The sequence below is a fragment of the Carassius carassius genome, chromosome 43 (genome assembly GCF_963082965.1).
Source record: "Carassius carassius chromosome 43, fCarCar2.1, whole genome shotgun sequence".
In the NCBI taxonomy this organism is placed as follows: Eukaryota; Metazoa; Chordata; class Actinopteri; order Cypriniformes; family Cyprinidae; genus Carassius; species Carassius carassius.
Window position 1 is genome coordinate 16,536,483 of NC_081797.1, and position 26,223 is coordinate 16,562,705.

General features: G+C 37.4%; 1 protein-coding gene across 13 annotated transcripts in view; it reads right to left on the reverse strand.

Annotated features, from left to right (window-relative positions):
* The window catches only part of LOC132124979 (tight junction protein ZO-1-like), a 158,304-nt gene that overhangs the window by 127,012 nt on the left and 5,069 nt on the right, over positions 1 to 26,223 (reverse strand). Inside the window, exon 1 of one of the 13 annotated variants that reach the window (XM_059536164.1) lies at positions 8,095 to 8,600. The exons of 10 other annotated variants lie outside the window; for them this stretch is intronic. In XM_059536164.1, coding sequence (XP_059392147.1) covers positions 8,095 to 8,192 — 98 coding nt within the window. In that variant the 5' untranslated portion in view covers positions 8,193 to 8,600. Of the gene's footprint in view, positions 1 to 8,094; positions 8,601 to 26,223 lie in introns of those variants that run through there. 2 more of the 13 variants (XM_059536168.1, XM_059536167.1) reach the window with 2 other exon arrangements.

The following is a 26,223-nucleotide window of genomic DNA, read 5'->3' on the forward strand; positions in this document are numbered from 1 at the left end:
ATAAGGGATAGTTCACACAAAATTGACAAATCTGTCATCGAGACAAAAAAAACACATATATTTTAGCTTTTTGTCATTGACTTTCATTTCATTTTATTTTTTGCGTTCCACAGAAAGATTCAGTTGTACAGGTTTGGAATGACATGGGATTAATGAGGACAGAATTCTCCTTTTTTTAAAAAGTGAACGTGACGTGACATACAGCCAAGTATGGTGACCCATACTCAGAATTCGTGCTCTGCATTTAACCCATCCAAAGTGCACACACACAGCAGTGAACACACACACACACAGTGAACACACACCAGCCATTTATGCTGCAGCGCCCGGGGAGCAGTTTGGGGTTCGATGTCTTGCTCAAGGGCACCTCAGTCGTGATATTGCCGGCCCGAGACTCAAACCCACAACCCTAGGGTTAGGAGTCAAACTCTCTAACCATTAGGCCACAACTTAATAGTTAACAATAAAAAGGGTGGGAAATTTTGCTAGATGCTACATTTTTAATCAACTAATCAGTTTTTTCAACATGAAATGACGTTGACAGGTATTTTCACTTGCGTAATGTGAAATATTTCAAAACAAAACAGGATATTCATTGAGAAAAAATGCTATTGTGGCACATATCCACCATCATTCATTCATAATAGACCCAAATTACAAATTACCCTCGTGCAAAAAAAGCAAAGGCCATACTCGGATAATATTCCATAATCATGCCCCAGTAACCACAGCATGTAAAACCAATCCAATAAACCCTAAAAAGGCTAAATGCAGTGTTTGGGGTCAATAAATAAAATATAATTATTGTTTTGGTCATAATACCACCCAAATTCTGGTAATTTTATGTATTCCCATTCATCAATAATTAGTGTCACATCTGCTCTGTTTGAACCCTAAAGTATCTTTCATCCAGAGGATATATATATTATTAATGAAGTCTCATATGATCATGTCATTCACTATAGTTAAGTTTCAGGAAAGGAAAGCATGGCAGGAAATCAAGCATATTATAAAAGACCAAATTGCAATGCATTCTACAAATAATCTAAACTAAATGCAGATAATAAGGGAATCTAGTTTTAAAAAAGGGCATAAATGGCTTTAATAGCAAAAAAAGAAATAAAGTGTAAGGCGTTTCTAAGTCAAATTTTAAATAAAATCACAGTTTTATCTACATTTTTGGTTTACACTGTGTACCTTCAAATGCCTCTTTGCGATAAAAATGAGAAACCTGACCTTGAAGAAGGCTAGGGAGAGGTTATATAATGGAGCACATGGTTTACTGTAGCTGTGGTAGGATTGAAGACAGTTCCCTGTACAGTAGAAGAGGCCATTTGAATGCCTTGTACCATAACACCTCGCACCATGTTTATGAAGAGGATTTGTGTGAAACCCCTGCAAAATGAAATTCAATACGACAAATCTTCTGTTTCAATGCGCTGACTGGGGCACCAATGAATAGGAGACCTCATTTCCATATTAAGTGGTAGATTAAGGAAGCCTCCTGGGCTGTTGCTAGCTTCTGTTTTCGAAGAATATACCATAAAATGAACAAGAATTGAAAAAGTGTCAAAAACGCCTCTGCTGGATTGTAATTGAAAGCGTTAAACGAGAACCACAGAGAATAGAAGACTAAAGAGAGGACAAAGACATTAGTGTGACATTAAGGTTGATGTTGGCCTGAGGAAACCAAGTGAGATCTCACCTTCAGTTAACCTCGAATATATTTAAATCATCTGGGAACGAATTCAAGGACAAAGTTTCTCCTGTGTGCACACATATATGGAGTGTTTAAAACCAGAAACGAAACACAAATGTGTACCTAAAGACCAAGTATCCAAAGTTAACCGTTAGCATTCCAATCCATCTAAAAAACAGTATGTGATTTGGAAATATGTACACCATGGCTGTACATGTTAATCTTTCTTAGTTGATAGCATCAGAAAAAACGTTCATAGACACTAGCGACAATCTTGAGCTGTGATGTGAAACAAAATCTGCCATCAGGGGATAAATCCCAATGCATAGCTATTTGGTTTTCACACATATACATATAGTGCAACTGACGTAAATTTTGTCACCAGCAAAGTCTGCGTGGCTTTTTTTGGCAGTCAAAAATAAAACGACAACACCAAACTATTGGAGACGCATTGACAGACACCCAAGTTGACGAGGACTTGAGTTGCATGAAACTCTAGTTTGAACAAATACGAAGAAATTTTCATCGCTAATAATTTCTAGAGAAAAATAGCACAGACACTAGACAAGTTTTAATCATTCTAATGCACATGTCGAGTGCCAGTGTTCATGGATTCTGTAAAATAGAGTATACTTTGAAAAGCTGTTTGCATATACAAGGCATTCATGTAAAAAATGAAGTATACTTGGCCTCTGCTGGCTCATGCTAACCAGCCAAAATTTGATGCCAACACTTAAGGGGGCCACAGAATTAACTTTAATTTGTCTCATTAAACCTACAGTGTTTTTATTCAGGTAGCCAGCTATAACTTACACAGCAAGCTTTTTTTATATTTATATAATTTATCCACACTGAAAGTAGTTCATATGGAAGAGAAAACCAGGTGCAGAAGAAAACAAGTAATGCTAACAATGCTAAGATTGGAACACATTCAGGTTTCAGGCCAAAGTGTAGTTTTGAAATGACAATTATGACTGAGAATAGTTTGTGTTTAGCATTGATGATGCTGACACTGGTTGCATCCAAAAGCTAAAAAGAAAAATGCTGCTTCCACAGATAGAAAGGCAACAAGGCACATTCGAATCCAAAGATTGTGTCAAATCCTGTATATTGAGATACCTTCATCTGATCGCTTTTTGAAGGCACTCTTTGCTGCCTTTGATATCCAAGCATGACCGCTCTGGTTCTACTCCCCTCACTCGCTCCGAGCAGGATTCAAACATGATGTTTCAATCATGGGAGGTGGGCGCACTAACAAGGACGCTAAAGACCGCAGCCTTTAGCATCAGTCACTAGTACTTCTCTTGAGATCATGGGAGTGATGTTTTACCTGCCTTACCAGATGGCCACCATTTCACTCACCCTCCTACACCTCACTCCCATCCGGGTCATGGCACCAATATAACACCTCCTGTCTTGAGATCAGAGAAGTGAGGTTTGCATGAGTTTTATTCTTTGACAGCCAAGCTAAATAATTAATATAGCATATGAAAGTTGTGGGTGGTGGTCAGTTTGTGTGTAAATTTATAATTTTTGAATAACTTTTTAAACTTTTGATTATCTTTCTAGTGAGAAATTAGTGTTGTAGTAATTATGCATTCACTTAGTTATCACCAAAGCTGTCTCTATTTTGTTCTACATCATCAAACTGCAATGCTGCCTCAGAAGTCAGTCCAAAATCAGTTTTGGGAGGTAACCTTCATGCAAAATGCTGCCTGTGGAAACCTAAGCTTTCAGACGTAGCCATATACTATTGAGCGTCCAGCTAATTTTGCAGTCCAAACAAGATGCTTAGCGCTGTTACAGCCACAAACAAAAGCCTACAAAAAAAATCTATAATCAACTTGGGTAGTCCGTTTGTTCCTGACTTCTTCCTATGTGCCTCATAAAGCTATCAGGCACAGTTAGATGTAGAAGCAAAGGATACTGCTTGATCAGCAAGTCAATATCCACATTAATATTGGCCCTCAAGTCAGTAGAACGATTTAGACACAAATACACAATGCTGACCACTACACTACCATCCATGACTGCCATCAACATTATCTTTGCTGCCATTATCACAAACGTTAATATGATTTTCTCTTTTGCCAGCACAGAATGGCCTAAGGGCACTACAGAGAGAACAGGAACAAATGCAGTCCTGTGTATTCAGCCCGGGCTGAATGTGAAATTTCTTCTAGAGAGGGTTTCTATTAGCAGGCTTTTGCTTTTCAACCATCAACCGCTAATGAAGTAAATAATCACTCTGGATGGGGATGAAAGTGGAAGGCAAAGACATTTATTTGGCATGATGGAAGAGAGGTACTTACAGAGATTCTCAATCAGCACTCTACTTGTCTACTGGAAAGGAGGGGCAAAAACTATGTGGGGAAGCACAGAGATTAGCATAAAACGTGACCTAGACAATTCTTCTGAATTCTGTGGCTTCTGCCAGTCAAACACGCACCCAGCTCATGTTTAAGATTGTGTAAATGCTAAAATAAACACGTGTAAAGAGGCCTCGGGGTGGGCAACTGCTGCCTGTTTTATTACACCAGGTTAAAATTAAGCTCTGGAATAGTTTGTATGACTGCGGGGGAAGAATACCATCTGCTGTGTTTCCAGGACTGGGAACAGTTTTCGTTCTCAGAACTTCTCTTTTTTCCACTCATCATGGCTGAAACTGAGGGTTTAGAAAAGGCATTTCTGTTAAAAGGTGCGATTTCAAGTCTTCCTTTCTCTTTGGAGTGTTACAAGCGGTTTGTGAATAGATAAGATCCCTAAAGTTGCAAAGACTAAAGTCACAAAGCACTGGATAGCTGACCAATCACAACATATCTCACTTTTCAGACCAATGAGCTTTGTACAAAATGAAGCGTTTCAAAAGGCAGGGCATAGCGGAGAAAAATAATATACAATATGTGGAAAATAATGTTTTTTTTTTTTTTTTACTTTAAACCATATAAACGCATTTCATTACACCAAATAATGTTATTTTTAGCAATATCATATGACCCCTTTAAATCACTGGTAATGAATGCTAAAGGTGGCTATGAATGAAAAGCCCTGATTGACTTATTACAGTCACGTCCCACAGAGACAACTGATCCAGTTACTAGATGTTTCACATTTGAGTCAATTGTTTGATATCACATACAGCAAAAAACGAAGCATGTTGCCTGTCCATTATTGTCCACAAGGGTCCTTTTAAGCAATCTTTACTTGCCTCATGAGAACTCATCTCTATTTTGTTTCTCCTTTTACCTCTTTTCCTGGATTGATCCTGAAGTCTTCTGGGTGAAAGTGGACAGATATATAACCACAGAACAGGAGGCTTACCTAGGAACAAACGTAGCAACTCTCAAAGCTGAGGAATTCTTATGCATCCTCTTGTCAGATTTCAGAGTCTTTATTACTGTGAATGCTCCTTCATACTGCGAAAGTACACAAAATATGATATCCATAATTTTTTCAGCTATTGATGACTGCTAAGAACGTTTCTAGGTAACATTTCACCCTAAAAATCAAAGGAACAATGAACATAAAGCCTTTTTAGTACAATTTTGATGTAATGCATTGTGACGTTATTTTTAAGTAAATTAAGCACATTTTCTTTCTCAGTTTGCATTATCTTAAAGGGGGAAAAATCTAATTTTCATTACTTTAATGGAAAAACATACAAACAAAATCTAATGCATGAAAGTATTTTATAGCAATAAGAATCCTTTATAGTAAGTAGGCAAAATGTGATATACATTGTCAAACTGTCAAGAACATGTATGGGCTATTTAACACCAAAATCAAAAGAGAGAGTAAAAATACAAAGATATGAAGACATTCTCAGTTATCTCACATGGAACTGTGATAGCCTCCCCAATTCTCATTAACATAATTGCAAGCAAAATTCCAATCATTCTAAATACCATAACCATAAAAAACTAAAAGCCCTATTCATTAAATGATGAATTTTATACAATTAAAAATATCACACATTCAATGATTAAAGGAATATTTCACCCAAAATGGGTTTGTTTTTTTCTTCAATTTTTTTTTAACATTACAGCACTTACTCATCTATGGATCCCCTGCAGTGAATGGGTGCCATCAAAATGGGAGTCCAAACAGCTGATAAATATATCATCAAGCCAGTCCAGTCCATTAATTAACGTCTTGTGATTTGAAAAGCTGTTTATATTTAAGAAACCAATCCATCATTTCATGTTTTAACTTTATACCATTGCTTCTGGTCAAAATATGAGTCCATAATCCATTATTGTGGTGTTTTTATCAGCTGTTTGGACTCTCATTTTGATGGCACCCATTCACTGCAGAGGATCCTTTGGTGAGCGAGTGACGTAATGCTACAATTCTCAAAATCTGTTACTCATGAAGAAACAAACTCATTTACATCTTGGATACAATTTTTGGATAAATTAATTCTTAAAATGTTTTTACAGTATTGAGAAAATTCTTGGCCCTTTTGTAAATCGCTTTGGATAAAATAATCTGTTTAAATGGCTATATGTAAATGTCATTGTAAAATGATTTTTATTGCAGTAATGAGAATTGTCCAGATAACTTTTTCTTTTGATATTGGGGTGAAATGTGACGTGGACATGTTCTTGTTACTGTTTTAATTTACTGTGAAGCTACTTTTGTTTACATGTAGCACAAATCCCACTGCAGCTGTGAGAACGTTCCTGCAAACAGCAGCGATGTCATGTTTCAAAATCTATGAATAATTAATTGTTACTCAAACGAGCTGAGCTGCACCATCCAAACATTGCATCGCAAGGACGTCTCTCAGGGTTTAAGGTGCCTCATCATCACTTTGGGTTTATGTGGATTTGGCAAGTTTTCTAGTCATTTGGAGCTTGTCGCGTTAAGGACTCATCTCAATTATAAATTACGTTCACTTGCTTGGTTGATTTGCTGCTTTGATGTTGTAGCACACGTGGCTCCTTGTAGTACAGAACATTGTGGCTTCAGTTCTCCTTTAAGGGTCAACTATTGCACTACTGCTGACATGAGGTAAAATAAGCTGACCTCCATTTAAGGGGAAAATCGTACAAAATGAACCTTACTGGCTGCTACGAGAGCCAGAGGTCCTTTTAATGACAATGAAAACAAGATGGAAAATCTATGTACTCACAACTTGCTCTTAATTAGTTACAAATGAATTACCCAGCATGCAACACTCAAATTAGCAGCCTTTACCGACCCCAGGGGGCATAAAATGCCTACGGCTGTTGAATCATTACAGGCCAACCATCTGGAAACATAACTTTTCTTATAAAAGCACTTTAAGGATAACATCTGACAGTTTTTTTCTTCATTTTTTTCAGTGCAATTACAACAACAAAAGGCCTTGCATTTGTTATGCTAATTGCACGTTTTTGATCATTAGACTATTTTTGATCTTGCACTGTTTCTTTTGATCCTAAAGCATGTAATATCAACAGCCTCGGAGAATCTTTTTGCCCTATTAACCCCATAGTAGCAGCCGATTATGAGGTGAAGTTTGGCCTACAGACCTACTGAGCCCAAAAACTCGCTTAAAAAACCATCAGTCCCAAGAACAAATCAACATTTCTCCATCTAAAGTAGATGTTTTATATGAGCCTCACCACAATATGCCCCGAAGGCCATAATTTCCTGTTTATTTCGAGCCTGCAAAGTAATAAAAAGGAGTATGAGAATGACACTGTAAAATATGTTAATTATGAGAAAGAAATGTGATTATATCCAGCTCCAACATGGAGAAAAGACTTCCACTGAAAGATGGGTTGAGGTTAATGAAAGAGGTAAACGAAAATCTCTAATCAATAACCAAGAAGGTCCAAGTCTGATTGAAAACCTAAACATGTCGTACGTGTTGACCTTGTGAAAACAAAAACCTTCTGACCCGAGGTGAGCGTAAAGGTGACATTCACGCTTATCTCACACGAAAATGGAGATAGCGGCCAATACAAGTTAATTAACATCTGTGTCGTCTATTCAACTCAAAGTGTAATCCGGAAGTCATTACAGAACCACAGAAGTAGTGCTGGGGGACTGAGAATTATAAATGGAAATGAATGAGAAACCTGCACAAAAATCAAACACACACACTGACAATGACAGAATCACACACAAATCAGTGCAAAGAAACACACGTCCATGCGTTAACTTTTTATTTCATTTGAAATTGCACATGATAGCAGACATACACATGAATGATGTGACATGCTTGGGTTTGTAGTGAATCATGAATGAAATGACACACGGTAGAGCTTTATGAACACTCAAACTTTGCTCGCACTGTGGCCGATGAGACTGAAATAAAGACATTTACAAACGGTCACTATAGTCTTTCTTCCCAGCAAGCTGCAGTGCGAATAGCCCCTCACACAACCACATATATAAATACTCACCACATATGTTTTCTGGGAGGCAGGCTACGCTCTCTGTTGATGGCAGTCACCCCTAGAGCCAGCTGCATTACAGTAATGTAATCTTGGTAATTCACCATGGTACTGTTCACCGCTTATTTGAAACACAAAAATCCGCACCAGAAGCGCAGGTACTACTAATAATAACAATTTATTATCTTCTCCTTCTCTCCCCTACTGCCTGGAATCAGCTTCAACTGCGTCTTCCTTGTTGAACATCACAGCGCCATTTCCAGCAGCAGCAGCACTGACGGGGAAAACAGTCCGCGCGAGGGAGCAAGCCGCTGTCACCCATCACTACAATGAGTCTGCTCTATTACCTCTAAGAACAGAAAGCGCGCCAATCCATTCGTTATTATTGTTAATAATTAGTCACGAGATAAGCATTCTTTTTCCACCACTCGCTCGTGCTGCCACTTTGCTTAGAACGCGCGCTCGCTCTCTCTCTCTCTCTGCCCTCTCTCTTGCACGCGCTGCAGCAGCGTCCACGCGTCCGTGTATGAGGTAGCTAGGGGAGTCTGTGTAGGTGTGTATATATGTGTGTGTGTGTGTGTTTGGATTTGGGGGGGGGGGGGGGGGGGTCTGCTTAAAGGAACAGTTCACCCAAAAATGTAAATTCTGTCATCATTTAATCAACCTCGTTTCCTCCACAGAATAAAAAAAAAAAATAGATAAAGGTAATTTTTTGTTTGGTTTGGTCTCACAATTGGAAATTCTGAAAAAAAAACAAGCAAACAAAAACTGTGAGATATAAACACAATTGCGAGATTAACACTGAGTCCTAACTACTTGGGACTTGACAAGATTACAGCGACAAGCTATTTTTTAAATAAAAAATTACGTTTTGATATATTTACGTTAGGAAATTTACAAAATATCTTCATGGAACGTGATTTTTACTTAATATCCTAATGATTTTTGGCATAAAAGAAAAATACAATGTATTGTTGGCAATTGCTACAAATATACCTGTGCTACTTATGTCTGTTTTTTTGGGTCCCGGTTCACATATTTAAACTCATATTAGACACGTTTAACTTGGAAAAAAGCACATAATCACCTGAGATTATCTACTGTCACATAGTTTGTATTTGGTTGTTCCAGTCGCAACGCTGTGGAAATTACAATAGTTTCTAAAATAGAAATTTTGTGTTTTACGGTCGCAGCTAGTTAGCTAGCTAAAAACTGGAAAAACTAGCTAAAAACTAGCTTAAAATGGAAAAGATACCTTTTATCGGTTTTGCGGCATGGCATCACGCTTAGTTAGGACACTGTGTAAAACGTTACACTAGTGCGTTTTCGTTTGTAAAAATTCATTACTTTTGCTACTGTTACGCCTGTCGTTTACACTACTCTGGCATATTCGACACTTGAAAACAGACACTTTAAAAAATGCTGCAGATCACCTGTCAATCAAACTCCCTGCGAAGGGTCAACTGTGTGATATAAACTCGCAAATGTGAGTTATAAAGTTAGAATTGCGAGACATAAACTTAAGATAAAAAGTCACAATTACCTTTTTATTTTTTATTAAGAAATGGAAAAAGGCTTCTATACTTGCTTTTGAGCTTCAAAACCAAAACAAAATTGCCATAAAAGTAGTCCATATAACTATTTATGTGTGAGGTTCACCGAAAATCATGGCATCATCCTCTATTTAATGTTTTACTCATGAATTAATATTTTAATGCATCGTTTTATTGACTTCACAAAACTCATCTGGGGTGTAAAACAGCATAATTTGCTGCTTAGTATGATGCATTTAATGAACTAGCTAGTTTCCTGAAACTGTAGTAACTTTGTAAGTCATCTGTTCAAAGCACATTGGTTCAACAGTATGATTGTTGTTAGTGATGTCACACAGGGGATGGAGTAATGCGATTGAATTAATTGCTGTAAATAAGAAGCATGGCAACTGAGGACTACTTTGCTATTTTTGTTCTCCGTTTTTTACTAATTTAATTGTATGTTCCCTCATAGAGCATATTCGCACATTCACTCTTCAAACATGACGTTTTCTTTCTCTCAACAAACTAACAAGAAACTATACTGCACCAGGTAACAAAAATATCTCCTAAGAACGTTTTTCTAATGTTTCAGTTACATTATCAATAATTACTTTTGGAATGAAAACACCTGATAAACAATATAAATTAATAATTGTTGGCTTTAGAAGACTTATATAGTTCACAAAGCATACTGTTTTGTGTCCTTTTAAGGCTTGACATCTTCAGTCATCATTCATTTTCATTACACACAACCAGGACAACAAGGACATTTGTATTCTTGTGTCCCACAAAGACAGAAAGTCAATATGGATTTAAAATGGCATGAGGGAAAGTAAATGTTTTTTTCTGATATGGGTGTACTATACCTTTAAATGATACATCTATAGTATTCACATTTATTGCATTTCTTGTGCAAACATTTATTTTGATAAGTGGACTATATGAATATATATATGGCACATGAGCACAATGACCTTCAATGACAAAACTGTGCCAAGGTGCTCGAAAGGACCATCCCACTACAACTGAAATTAAATGCTATCTCATAGTGGTCAAACACTGTAGGGTTTAATAAAGCAGTAAGCCACAAGAGGCCATGCTTTACAGTGTTGTTGGCACAACATGAAGCAGAATGGCCATAACCCCTGGAACTGTGGTAAATTCACTATAATGCTCGGCCTCCAGTGGCTTTTATATTACAACAGCAACATAAAAATAACCGATGTTCAAAAGCAGTTAGATTTTTTATTAATAATAATAACAACACAGCTCATTATTGTAAAAATAATAATAATAATAATAAAAAGTATTTTTTATACTTTAAAAAAAGAATGCATATAACAACTGTAATACAAATTCAAAATAATCAACACGTTGAACTAATAAATAAAATAAAGTTATTATTAATGAAGTTAAATAATTGATTTTTTAATAATGTTAATCTCAATAGATAATTATTCCACCAAATAATACTATGTAGTAGACATATTAATATACAGTTCAATTAATTTTAAGGCAGTTTTATAAACATGGCTCATCCGAGCAGATTTTTGAATTATAGAAATATAAAAACATACTATAAACAAATTCAGATTTTAAACACTGCATTTCATAAATTATGTAACAAAAGATTTACAATATGACAAATGTGATAAATAAACAAATATTTTGTAATTTATTTAATTATTAGAATTAATAATGTGTTGCTTTTGTCAACAAAAATTATAACTAAATATCATCATCAACTAACTTTTAATGACGAAAACGAGACGAGAAACAATGTAAATGCGGGTCATGTGACCATGACTATAATTAAATGTATAATGCAATACTGCTGACAAATAAAAATTAATCAAAATTTGGTTTATAAAAGACAAAACTATGCTAAAATATCTCTTCATTTTCGTTGACCAAAACAAGACGAAACTAAAAGTTATAACGTTATTTCGTCAGGTATTTCTCATCTCAAAATTTTGGTTTCATCTATACTGCTAGGTACTTATACTATATTGACTGGGTTAAATAGAATTGTATTACTAAAAAGAGACTAATATTCGATTTTCATTGACTAAATGCCATCAGTATTCGTAGACAAAAACTAGACGAAAATATTAATGGATAATTCTGACTAAAATAAGACTAAAATGCTCAGACTTTTAGTTTACTGGAACTTGACTTGACTAAACGTGACTAAAACTAATAAAAACTAAATCACACAAAGACTAGACTTAAACTCAGATTAAAACAGGCCGCCAAAAACAACACTATGTGGCACTGCAATACACACCCACTCAACATCAAATAGCTCACCATTAACCAGAGAGAATGTAGCCTGCTTCATTTGATTTCAGTGTGGGCCGTTCAATTGGCCCAAATTCAGTTTGGGGAATAATTTGCTTTTCAGCCAGCCTCAGGTTGGGCTGGTGGTGCAGAGCTAATTTGCAGTGATTCTCATTTTGAGTTAACCAGATTCTATTCTTGGACATGACTGCAATGATGCTTAGACTGTCAGGATACAGACAGCTTTACACACACAAGTTAGATTGCCCAGTTCTTGAGAAACTCTTATTTTTGATAAGTTTCTCAATGTGCAACATTGATTGTGGTGGGAATGTGCAGAATAAAGGGCTAGAAGGAACACAAAGAGTAGGTGCTGAATCGTAATGTGGAGGTAGATTGTAATTATGTTGGTGACGTCTCTAGCGGTGTCAACCCACTGACTCGTGCACCAGTGCTTCATCTACAGTTATTAAAGGATAATTACTATTTTTTTTTGTCTGTGACATTCAGAAAATGGGCTTGCATTCAAACAATGACTGCTGAATAAAGAGACAAAGAATAAATAGATAAAGGCAAATTGAGTTTTTATACAACTTTGTGCTTTTTAGTGACTGAAATTCATAACACAGGTGTTGACAGCTTGCTGGCGTATGGAGATTTCTTTCATCACAAATTATTTGGACTGCTGGAATTCACTTGAAAGCTTTAAATCTTTGTTTTAAAACTTATTTAACATATACAGTATATGAAATAATATATGGTGTATATACAGTATATGAAATAATATATGGTGTATATACAGTATATGAGCAGTCAGCAAATGTGTTGGATCACATTGTAAACAGGACATTTTGTGCAATTGATCTATTGTTATTCTACAAAACAGAATGACATACTGTGTAAAAATGTATCCAGAAACTGGATAAAAGGACATGCAAACCGTTTCTGCAGTCTGGCGGTCTAACGCATCTTGAGCGTGGCACAGTTCTTACTGCAGAACCATAGTTTCACACTCACATACTGTACATCTCGCGTTAATCCCACGAGTCTCTCTTACACACACACACACACAAACAAACACACTAGACAGAGTGTACCTGCCCTTCTTTAGTTAACCCTTTCTGCTGTACGACTACAAACTGTAGGCTAAAGCTGCCAAAAAACTTTATATAGCTATATACGCAATTGTTTTGAATTAAATACAAGTCTGAATTTAAACAAATTAACGCATTTTCCACAATTGTTTAGCTACATGAAAGAAAAATCAGCTTTGTTAATTACATGCACCAATTCAAAAATACATGTTTATAGATATGTAGAGAGATTTTTTACTAAAAATTAATTATTTGAAAAACACCATACAAAAAAGGTGAACATTTTGAATGATAGCACAAACGAATCACTTGATCCCTTGACTTGAATCGGCTCATTTGAATCAATTCGTTTAAACTGCCAGGGCCCTATTTTACTGAAGCGCCAGGCCCAGGTGCGCTTAGGGCGTGTCCGAATCCACTTTTGCTAATTTAGCGACTGTTTGGAGTGCCAGACGCATGGTCCAAAAGGGTTGTACCTATTCTCTTAATGATCAATGAGTGTGTTTTGGACATAATGTGCAATAAACCAATCAGAGTCTCATCTCCTATTACCTTTAAAATCTAGTTGTGCTTGCAATATTGTGGATTTGCTATTTATGCAGCGACATTTGCAACAGCAAAAAAAGACCAACACGTCTCCTGTGAGGAAACGGATGATCTGCTTGTGTGCAAGGTTAAAGCGTACACAATAATAATCTTTTACATTGTAATTCTTTCATTTGTATTAATTTGGTATGTTTGTGTGCTGCTGCGAGTCCCTGTGTGTAAATAAACAGAGTGTAAATGCACTGTGCACCCGCCTATAGGCACATTTTACTAGCGCCCTCTTTAAAAAATAATAAAAAAATAAAAAACAATACAGTGCTATTGACTTTAGACCAGGTTTCTAGTTGCTTCAATGGCACAATCCTTTTCAGTTGCCTCAAAATAACAAAGCGCCAACAATTTGCCTGAACACACCTCATTTTCCGACCAGCATGCCCATGAGCGTATAAATTGGCACTAAATGCTTTTGCTACTTGCTAACAACATGATGCAGGATGTGAGAATGATAACTGCGTTTGTCTGAAACTAGCAAAAAACACTTGTGTTGCGCCTGGCCTCGCATTGCGCTGAGTGTATGATAGGGCCTTCAGAGTCAAAATTATTTACCATAAAGAATCGAACATACTATTTACAGTATATTGCACCAACACTCTCATATTTATGATTCATGAGACGAGGAAGGATTGCAAAACTAATCCAATAAAGATCTGTTCAAACCAAGAATACTAACTATACCAATTACTAGGCTACATTAGCATCTATACCAAGCATAATAATGTTCTGTTTATTATGCCCGAATCACAGTTTGGTTCAAGCTCTTTAAAGTCGCATGGATTCTGAATGGCTTACGTTGTTTTCATCATTCACCGGATAAAAAAGATCTCAAATGGATTCCATTGATTTGGTTCCTCTGTATTTTTTATTTTTATTTTCCTGAGGGTGGCCATTTTTAACTTACTGGGAAATTTGCTTCCAGTTATTTTAGCATTAGTCATTATGATGCTTGATACTGCAGACTGGTATTCATATTTGAGTTCATTTTCAGAATCATAAACACACTGCTTTGTAGCACAAATACCATTTAATGCCCTTTGTAATTCTTGTAGTTATTTACCTACTGTAGCTAATGAATCTAAAGTCTCGCACATTCAGCATAGTTTTGCATAAAAAAAAGTGGATGTCTGTAGTGTTGACATCTCACTTCTCAAAGAATTAGAAGATTTATTAAAACGGTATAGACAGCCTTTAACAAACATCTAGCGATATTTACATTGCTGCTTCATTGCAAATGGCCAGCAAACTGCATCATGAATATTCAACACATAAGATGGCCTCTCTCAACACTCATTTGTATGGGACAGCATCTCATTCCCTCTATATAGGACACAAATTCAAACATTCACCAATCTATTTCAGGACGCCCACCAACCTAAGTTGGTCAAGGACCTTTCTTCCCCAAGCCCAGTGTTGCAGCAGCTACACCAGCGTGATGTGGAGAGCGCGTCCATGAAATAGGACAAGTTAGGAGTGCCCTCCTTCTTTGGTTTTCCACAAACAGAAACATGTGGGTCCAGGAATGGGTTATAAGATTCAAAGCTCGTTCCCCAAGGAGGGAGAGTTGGACCCGAGCCGCAAGAACCCTCTCCAGCTGGGGCAGTGTGATTTATGACTTTTCACAAGCGAACAAAGAGGAGAAAGTAAAAAAAGGCGGTCCTTCACACATGAGCTCACTGCACCAGGAGAGAGGACACACTTAGAGACACAAGAGAGGGAGGTTCCAACATATCGCCCGTCCCGACACACACACACACACACACACCCATTCAACTCAAACAGTGCAAACGCAGCAACATATTCAAACAACAACACTTCATTCGCTTGTGCATGCGTAAATTAACACATACACTCTTTTTTCTCTTTAAACACACACTCGGTGTCACGCTTCAGTGCTGTCGCAGTGCTTTTTCCCAGTGTGCCGTGAGGTGAGTCATCCGCCGAGCGTAGCTTTAATCTTCCTCACTCTCCTCCTCTTTTCTTTGCTAACCTGACAGACTAGGATTTCAGCCCCGGTTATTTTTAACCAATAATGAGCTGAATTCTCCATGGCTGGGTAGTAGGAGTAGTTCTGCAAGAAAAAATTAAGAACCACCAATTAAGATATTCGACGGTTAGCCTGCTAAACAAACAAAATCTGACACATTCAACTAATATTTATTTAGCTTATCTTGCATTTCGTGCAATGGAAATGGGCCTGAAGCAAAATGTAGCAATACATTTGTAACCAGAAGCTTAGCGATTTGAGCACAGCTTCAGCAAAATACGTGTGAGATTCTGCAAAATGGTTTCATGTTTGATTATGTTGTAAAACTTGTTACTCGATGAAACAAGCAAAATGTGTTTTCTGACCAAAAATACCTCTTTAAAATCTCAGAAAGAGACTTGAAGTGAAAATGTTCTGACTGTTTTAATCAAAGGATTGGCAAAGCACACAAGAGATATTTACTACTTAGTAACCTGCTAATGAAGCTAAATCTGTCAACAAACACTGCAGCTAAATTTAGTATTAGAAATATCTTATATTTTTAACACTGCAAAAGAGGACTGAAGTGACACAGCATGAAATGTCCCTTCGAAATTCATGGCAGACCATTTTGATCAAAACGTGCAAACCAAATATGCACATATAATTTTCGTTAACTGAAATGAAGCTGAAATAAGGTAAACTTTAATGGAGAGTTCAGTTCAACCAAACACTTGCTGGTAGCCGTGGACTTCCATAGTCATTTTTTCCATACTATTGAAGTCAAAAACACTCTTCATAATATCTTTTTTTTTCACAATTGGAACAAAGTGAGGATAACAAAATAATAAAACATTTTTCATTTTTGGGCAAATTATTCATTTAAAAAGCTTTTTTAAAAGTCTGAAATATTGCCATGGCAAAAAGAAAAAAATAAATAAATAAAACAAGTTAAAGTTGAAGTTTTAAAATTATTAACACAAAAAAATTAAATAATAAATTAAAGCTAAATATATATATATAAAAAAGAATCACTAAATAAAATCACTAAAACAAAGTTAAATTAAAATGAAAATACGTGTGTGTGTGTGTTTATCTTTTTTATCATGCTGTTTTAATAAAGTTAAAATGTATTTTGATATTTGTCACGGTGTCTGGTCTCTGTTTCCCTGGCTCTCCACTAGTGGTCTCACTTCCCCATAGGCACCTCACCGCAGGCACTACAATTCCCACAAAGCCTTGTCCCTTCATCACAGTAATTGCACACCTGTTAATTGCACTCAGGTGTCTTCACTTCATAGTCATCATCCTGCCTATTTAAACCGGTCTGTTTTTCTGTCTGTGTTATGGAGTCCTTACTTTCCGTCACCTGGTTTCCTGGCGTTCCTAGTTGTTCCTGTTCCTTGTTCCTGTTCCTGTTTGTTTGTGTTTTGGACTGATCTTTGGTTTTGACCCCCTGCTTGTTTGATTCTGATTTTGGATTACCCATTAAACTCACACTGCTCTTGGATCTCTCATCTCCTGTGTCCCAGTCATTACAGATTGTTACAGAAGGACTCCATCATGTCTAGATCCAGTGGTGTGGGACTTCATGTCCGTTCCCCAGCCAGTGTGGAGGAGCGGAGGGTGAGATTCCTCAAATTAACCACCCTCCGTCAAGAGGGGAATGAGGTGGGTGGTGTGGCTCAAGTGTTCTGGACCCTGGCAGTAGGAATGGTATATAATAATGCGGCCCTGAAAGACCTTTTCAATGCCGGTCTGGATAACCCCGTGCCAGAAAGGGAAATAGATCAGCTGGACGCCTTTGGTTTTTTGGGGGTTCATTCTGTACCTACAACATCAGTCTCAGTGGGATACCCCAGACACACCTGTCTCTCCTGGGGGGATGGCCAACTCTAGACCGGGGTCTACAGACAGGAGGACCGCCAGCCCAGCGCCACGGCGCAAGATGGCCGCCGGCCCAGAGCCTCTGCACAAGATGACAGCCACAAGTGACCCCCCAGAGTCGAGTCCGGTTCCATTTGACCCCCCAGAGTCGGGTCAGGTCACCGTTGACCCCCCAGAGTCGGATCAGGTCACCGTTGACCCCCCAGAGTCGGGTCAGGTCACCGTTGACCCCCCCAGAGTCGAGTCAGGTCACCGTTGACCCCCCCAGAGTCAGGTCAGGTCACCGTTGACCCTCATGAATTAAGCACTACCACAGTTAGACCTCAGGAGTCAAGTCAAGTCACCGGTGATCTTCAAGGGCAAAGTCAAGTCACCGGTGTTCTTCATGGGCAAAGTCAAGTCACCGGTGTTCTTCATGGGCAAAGTCAAGTCACCGGTGATCTTCATGGGCAAAGTCAAGTCACCGGTGATCTTCATGGGCAAAGTCAAGTCATCGGTGTTCTTCATGGGCAAAGTCAAGTCACCAGTGTTCTTCATGGGCAAAGTCAAGTCACCGGTGATCTTCATGGGCAAAGGCAAGTCACCAGTGTTCTTCATGGGCAAAGCCAAGTCACCAGTGTTCTTCATGGGCAAAGGCAAGTCATCGACTATCTTCATGGGCAAAGGCAAGTCACCGACTATCTTCATGGGCAAAGGCAAGTCACCGACTATCTTCATGGGCAAAGGCAAGTCACCAATTTTCTTCATGGCCAAAGGCAAGTCACCAGTGTTCTTCATGGCCAAAGGCAAGTCACCAGTGTTCTTCATGGGCAAAGGCAAGTCACCAGTGTTCTTCATGGGCAAAGGCAAGTCACCAGTGTTCTTCATGGGCAAAGGCAAGTCACCAGTGTTCTTCATGGGCAAAGTCAAGTCACCAGTGTTCTTCATGGGCAAAGGCAAGTCACCAGTGTTCTTCATGGGCAAAGGCAAGTCACCAGTGTTCTTCATGGGCAAAGGCAAGTCACCAGTGTTCTTCATGGGCAAAGGCAAGTCACCAGTGTTCTTCATGGGCAAAGTCAAGTCACCAGTGTTCTTCATGGGCAAAGGCAAGTCACCAGTGTTCTTCATGGGCAAAGTCAAGTCACCAGTGTTCTTCATGGGCAAAGTCAAGTCACCAGTGTTCTTCATGGGCAAAGTCAAGTCACCAGTGTTCTTCATGGGCAAAGTCAAGTCACCAGTGTTCTTCATGGGCAAAGGCAAGTCACCAGTGTTCTTCATGGGCAAAGGCAAGTCACCAGTGTTCTTCATGGGCAAAGGCAAGTCACCAGTGTTCTTCATGGGCAAAGGCAAGTCACCAGTGTTCTTCATGGGCAAAGGCAAGTCACAGACTATCTTCATGGGCAAAGGCAAGTCACAGACTATCTTCATGGGCAAAGGCAAGTCACCGACTATCTTCATGGGCAAAGGCAAGTCACCAATGATTTTCATGAGCAGAGTCAAGTCACCATTGATCTTCCTGAGTCCAGTCAAAACACCACGGATCTACCAGTCTCTCCACGTCTCTGCTGATATACCAGAGTCTCTCCTCGTCTCTGCGGAAATTCCAGAGCCTCATCAGGTCTCAGCCGAGCTCTTTGAGCGCTCGACTTATCCTGTCGTGGCCACGGAGGCCACCCTTAACCGGTTCATGTTCTCTGTTTCAGACTTGCCTAACCAGACTTGCTCTCCTGTGTCATCGATCCCACTGTGGTGGTCCTCTGCGCCGCCCTGGTGGTCTTATGTCTCAACCGCACGGCTGTGGTGGTCTTCTGCGCCGCCCTGGTGGGCTTCTGTCTCGACCGCACCGCTGTGGTGGTCTTCTGCGCCGCCCTGGTGGTCTTATGTCTCAACCACACGGCTGTGGTGGTCTTCTGCGCCGCCCTGGTGGGCTTATGTCTCGACCGCACAGCTGTGGTGGTCTTCTGCGCCGCCCTGGTGGTCTTATGTCTCAACCGCATGGATGTGGTGGTCTTCTGCGCCACCCTGGTGGGTTTCTGTCTTGACCGCATGGCTCCAGTTCCACCGTGCTCCACCCTGGATTCCTGCCCTGTCAGTTCGGCCCTGGGGCCCTGAACTCTCTGTTCTCTCCTGGCCTTGTATTTTGTTTTTCTTTTTTTTTCTTTTTTTTTTCTTTTTGATTCTGATTTTGGATTACCCATTAAACTCACACTGCTCTTGGATCTCTCGTCTCCTGTGTCACAGTCATTACAGATCGTTACAATATTATGTTGTTACATATCATATTCAAAATCATCATATAGACATTATGAACATGTACATAGCCATTTCCGTAAGAGGTGAGACGGCTAATTTAGCCATTAGCCTACTTAATAAGCTACATTTTTCCCTTTCAACAAGGATATTTTAATTTATCTTGCTAATGGTGGTTTCAATAATACCTTAAAAAGAGGCTTGAAGTGAAATATTTCATGCCATCCGAACGCAGACAGTTTTGATCAAAGCATCCACAAAACAGACACGAGAGTTTCTTAGAAAAGTACGACTTCAGCCATTACCTACAAAACAAGCAAAGTCTTTTCTTTCAACAAATATATTTCACTTCGGTTTCATTTTATTTAACTTAAAACAGATGTAACACTTCAAAAAGAGCCTTGTGGAGTGAAACGTAGCATGAAATCACAACTGAAAGCAGACCGTTTTTATCAGAGTATATCTGCAAAGTGAATGTGAGCGTTTGTAAGATGTTAGTCCTTCACCCATTAGCCTACTAAACGAGCAAAATCCTTCTCTTTCAATAAAGATATATCACTTTATTTTGTTTGCAGTGCTTTTAACGCCTCAGAAAGTGGCCTGAAGTGAAATGTAGCATAAAATGTTACTGAACGCTGACTGCTTGAATCTTCATCTACTTCTTTGATGACGTTGTGTACTGTATCTCTATTGCGCACTGCAGTTGCCTCACAGCGAGTGAATATGAAGTTATACGTTTGTTAACTTTCAACCCACACACGGCGTAACAAAAACACAACGCTAGCAAAAACCTAATCTAACTGCATACCCAATTGAATGCATTAGCTTCACTACAGAACTCTATAATTGGAAATCATTATAGTAGTTACCGTTGATGGACAAGGATAAGCTCGGCCAGACCCGGTCTTTTATGGTCGCTCGGTCCAGTGGAGACCGGCTTTGGTCTATGATTTAGAACAGCACGTTTGCTCAAAGTCAGCAAGAAACTGAAAACTATTAGACGGACACAGACAAAGTGAGAGCCCAACAGATAAATACCATATCCTCTCGTACAACACCACACCTGAGCTGGTGATCAATCAATGGGGTTTCTATTCAGCAAGAGTTTGCGTGTGTGTGTGTGTGTGTGTGTGTGAGACTGAGAGACGATTTGTGTGCCAATGACAAATAAGAGTGTATGCGATGAAGAAAAGACTAGTTTGAAACATGCCGAAGTACTCATATTCTTGGTGGTTTTGTATTGTTTTTTAAAAACTTTTAGCATTTTGAACAATGGAACCTGAGGCTTCATAAACCTCCATAGATATGAATGGAATGTATATATGTACATATGATAGTGTAGATTTGATTTATGGAATGTAGCATTACATTACTTGTTCACCAGTGGATCCTCTGCAGTGAATGGGTGCCGTCAGAATGAGAGTCCAAAAGGCTGATAAATACATCACAATAATCCACACCACTCCAGTCCATCAGTTAATGTCTTGTGAAGTCAACAGATGCATGTTTGTATGAAACAAATTCATTATTAAGCAGACGATTTAACTCTAAACTGTTACTTCTGGCCAAAATATGGCTCTATAATCCATAATATGGCCTCCTCCAGTGAAAAACCCATGTTGTCTTCTCACATCAAAATCCATCAACATATTTGATTTGATCTGTTGTGGGCTGTTTTTCCTTGTAAATAATGCTTGATCCATGCATATTTCTCTCCTGATTCACTGGATAAAACAATATTATGGATATAGGGGACTCAAGTTAAAAACATCTTGATAAATTACAGTTTTTTTTCTTTTCTCTTTACAAGACATTAATATACTGGAGTGGTGTGGATTCTTTGTGGATTATTGTGATGTATTTATCAGCTGTTTGGTCTCTCAATCTGACGGCACCCATTCACTGCAGAGGATCCATAGAAGAACAAATGATGGTTTCTCAAAAACTGATGGAAAAACAAACTCATTTACATTTTCAGAAAAATTTCGTCTTAATTTCAGTCTTAATCATTATTTTCTAAAGAGCTTTAAAATGTATTTTTCAGAGTAATTCATTCATAATTATCTGTTTTTGAACGGCATGAAATTTCACCAAATGATCTGATTTGAAATAAATGTTGATACAAAACACATGGCTTTGATTCCTCCCACCGAATACAAAATGAATTTTAATTCAGAAATAAAAAACATACTAATCACAGAAAAGGCACTATGTGTGCATTTTTTATATATTTTTAAATTAATAGATTCCATTCAAAAACTGAGCATCGTTATTCACCTTTACGTTTTTTTACTCTTAAAATTTTAAACTGTGCTGTCAAACTCAAATTTAGATTTTACATTTGGTTATAAGCACACACCATGAGCCAAACACACACTAACTACTGGCAAACGAGTCGACAATACACACACACTAGATACATTTGTATTCAAATGTCATGAAGCCGAGCTTGAGGCGGGATGTGTCCTACTTCCACGGCTACTCAAACAAACAAACTGCCCTGTTAGCCTCATTCTCCAACATTTTTTTTAAACACATATTGTTTAGCTAAAAGCTGTGTTTACTCTTTATTCGAAAAAAACACCTGTTTTCGTAAAACATGACAATCCCCAGGCGCTTATGCATCAGACGTTGTGTCTACACATATCCATCTAGAGGAAAAAAGTCAACTCACAGCACGTACGATATTGCATAGGTTATATAACTTATAAATATGTATAAATGTAAATATAAAATATCATAAGGAATTAGATGTTCTTGCAGTCCGTACTTGCACCCCTCATGCATATTCAATATTGTTCTTCTTTTTCCTACACGCTTCGAACAATCCTTGACCTCCTCCTTGAACCTGTGGTAAATGGTGTACTTACATATAGTGTTGGTAACGCTGCGCTCCCGTCATGGTGTCCGTGATCATGCCTCTCTGCTGTGTGCTGTTACCATGTCTGTGCTTTTCAAACTGTCCGGCTCCTTTGTGTGTCTGTCTGTAACTTGTGTGACCTGAAATGATTTTGTCATAATGCCACGTCAGTGACTGTGTGTTTGATGTGTGTTCCAGCTCTGGGTCAAACCAGCGGCGCTGTCTTCTCTGTGATGACTTTGCTGTCAGTCAGACATACAGGAGGCCTACTTTAGTGAACAATACGCCTGAGTGTGCTTTCAACTCACAGAGATTCATCGTTGCGATGTCTGTCCTCCCCCACTGCAAGCCCACGTCCTCTTTTTCAAGCCCAGATTGGATCTAGCCTGATTTTCAGGGCAATAACTATCTGTGCGCAAACCAGGACTCCATATCTGGAAGAATCAGGTCCCTTTCAGTTCATTAGTTAACTGGGAAGTTGAAATGAGAGGAAGTGAACTGAAATTTAATTTATAAAAAAGTATATTCTTTTTTATAATTATTTCACAATTAAAATATATTCAATATGGCATGATATTTACATATTCTAATGATATTTTGATATAGTACAAGTTAAAAAATATTTTTCATATATCTCAGTCCAAAATCAATCAATCAGTCATAGCTGTAATTTAATATATTTTATTTTAAATATATTTACATTTATTTCTATAAGATGAACATATATACATTTATCATATATATATATATATATTTTTTTTGTTTCGTTTGTTTTTAAATGTTTTATATATTTGTATATTATTAATTAAATTTTACAATTCAAAAAGATTATACAGTGAAAGTGCAACATTTATCTAGAATTAAAAAAAAAGTATATATATATATATATATATATATATATATATTTAAACAAAATTAAATATACACAGAAGATTAATTTGAAATTTATAAAAAAATTCAACAAAATGAATGTTTATCTCATTAACAGACTTCATTAAATATTTTTATTTTTATTAAAACACAGCTCATTTTAAATATAATTTACATATGTAATATTAATTTAATATTTAAATATTATATACAGTTCATTAACATATTGAACATAATTATATAAGTATTATATAATTACAAATGATCTTATTTTACAAATTAGAAGGATTGTACAATCACAGATCAAAATTGTTGTACAATACAAATAGCATAATAATAAAATAAAAATAGATTTGTGTGTGTGTGTGTGTGTGTGTGTGTGTGTGTGTATGATTACAAATATTTGTATTTGACCAATTCTAATTGTATATTATAATCATATTTGTTATATAGCATGAAATATATAATTTAAATATATATTTTGGAATATGCAACAATAATAAAAATCTTATAACATAGTAATAAAACATATATTATAATAGAGCATAATATGTAATAAAAAGTAAATAAAAATAACACATACACCAATTAAATATCAATTAAATACATTTCTATTAGTGGCTTTTTAAACACTTATTATTGATGTCATATTATGTGGTTTTTTTTTTTTTTGGAAATGTCTCATCAGTGTCTGATAAGGTTTATCAGTAACTTAAACTAAATCCCATTTCATACCATTTTTATAGTAATTCCATAAATTCATATTACAACACTGCACACCAAACTTGCTAGGTGAAGGCCTCATCTGCTGTTTTTACCTGGTCTTCCATCACAGCATGAACAAACACCTCACACACACACACATCTCTCTCTCTCTCTAGTGTCCCGTTGCTTGCAGGCTCTGTTCACACACAATGACTGTCAGCTATAGGCTCCTGATACCACACATGAAGCAGCTTCACACAGTATGACTGCCAGAGCCTCTGACAGCTTTACTCTCTCTCTTTCTCATGCATACTACATCTAGAGTCCCAGCACACTTTCCCTAGCCTTAAATGATGTACTGGTGCTTGTCACATTTCTTCATGTTTAAAAGAAGAAGTTGAGACCCGGCTTTGATGCACTGTCCAATTATGGCAGTATACAAGTAACAAACAGATGCACTGTCTTCCCATTACACAGACAGGTGAAGCTGGTTTACATAAGGGAGATGAGATAAGCAAACTTGTAACAGTAATGTCAGCAAGTATTCACAGTCAAAGCAAAAATTCTGGTGTATGTGGCAACACTCCACAGTGCAAGGAAAACAAAACATACTCCTCATTTAATCAAATAATGAACACGCTGTAGGAATAAAGAAATGCCTGTAACCAAAGGAATCGAATGGAACTCTAAAGATTCAACTTTATGTGTATGGTAAACATTGTTATTTTAATATTATTTATATATTATTTACAGCTTTTACACTGTAAGAAGAAAATCTGTAAAGACAGATAATGTCCTGCAAGAAAATAACCAACATCTTTTCTGTTTCATTTATGGACATTTCCATTTCCAACACAATACAGTGCAATCCATAATGCACAATGGAATTCCATATTAACACAGCACATAGACATTGTGTAGTTATATAGTTATATATATATATATATATATATTAGTTTTAATTGTAATTTATTTTTTGTAATTTTTATGTGCTTTTATTATTTTATTCATTTAGTTTTTCTTTTCTTTTTTTTCTTTTTTGAACGAAATTTTATTTCAGTTTCAGTTTTAATTTGATTTTAGTTAGTAATTGTAGTATTTCCTCCTGTTTCAGTTGTTTGCTGGGAACACATGGAAACATTTAAATTGTTTGTTTCGTTTATTTAAGCTTTTCATCTAATATTTATATTTTACTTCAGCTTTACGTCATGATTTTCAATAATGTTGATTCTGTTCAGATTTAGTGAGTGAATTATTAAACCGATTCAAAGTAGTTACATTTTGTGAGCATTTTTGAAAAACCCCAGCTCATATTTGAAACAATTTGTTCGCGAATAGAACAATGCAGCTTGCACTTTTTGTTTTTGATTCACTAAAAAGAACCAACTCAGATTTCGAATCAGATTCACATTACGCTGTTTGTATTGGTCGTGTTGTTTTTCGTGCAGCTTTACAGAAAGACATGTTTTAAAAACGTCTTAAACGTCTTTACTTCAGACTGCAACCTCACATTCACAACTTATATTTCCGTGGTGCTTTCAGCAGCAGATACACGTTGCATTATACTAATTACCGCAAGCCTTTAATGTATTATATCTGCATTTAAACAAATATAGAAATGCCAGTGAAAGGGCACAGAAATGCGGACATTCCTTCAGGCCTGATAAGCATCCCAAACAGAAAAGGTCAACGTCTCCAGAGACTCTCGAAATACAGAAGACTGATGAGACGGGATTCACACATCAAAAGAGACAAACAGCAGCATCCTCAGCACCTCTGCCTATCTATCTAAATCTGTTAATGCCAAGCAAAAACTCCCATTTTGCCGGCAATTGTCAATAGTGTAGCAAGCTCACAGCTCACAAAACAGCTATTTGAAAAGTATTACAAAGTCCCTCCTTCTGACAAGCGCAGTCTGCTCTGATTGGCCAACTGACCCAGTGCATTGTGATTGACCGAACACCGCAAGCACTCGTCAGAAATATAACGCCCCTTTCCATAATCGCAAGCTTCATAATTTTTTATAATGTCCTTACGTAATAATGTTTTAACATCAGTTCAAGCCCAAAAGAGGAACAGAGCAAACACTTAAACTAATAACAAAACATACTT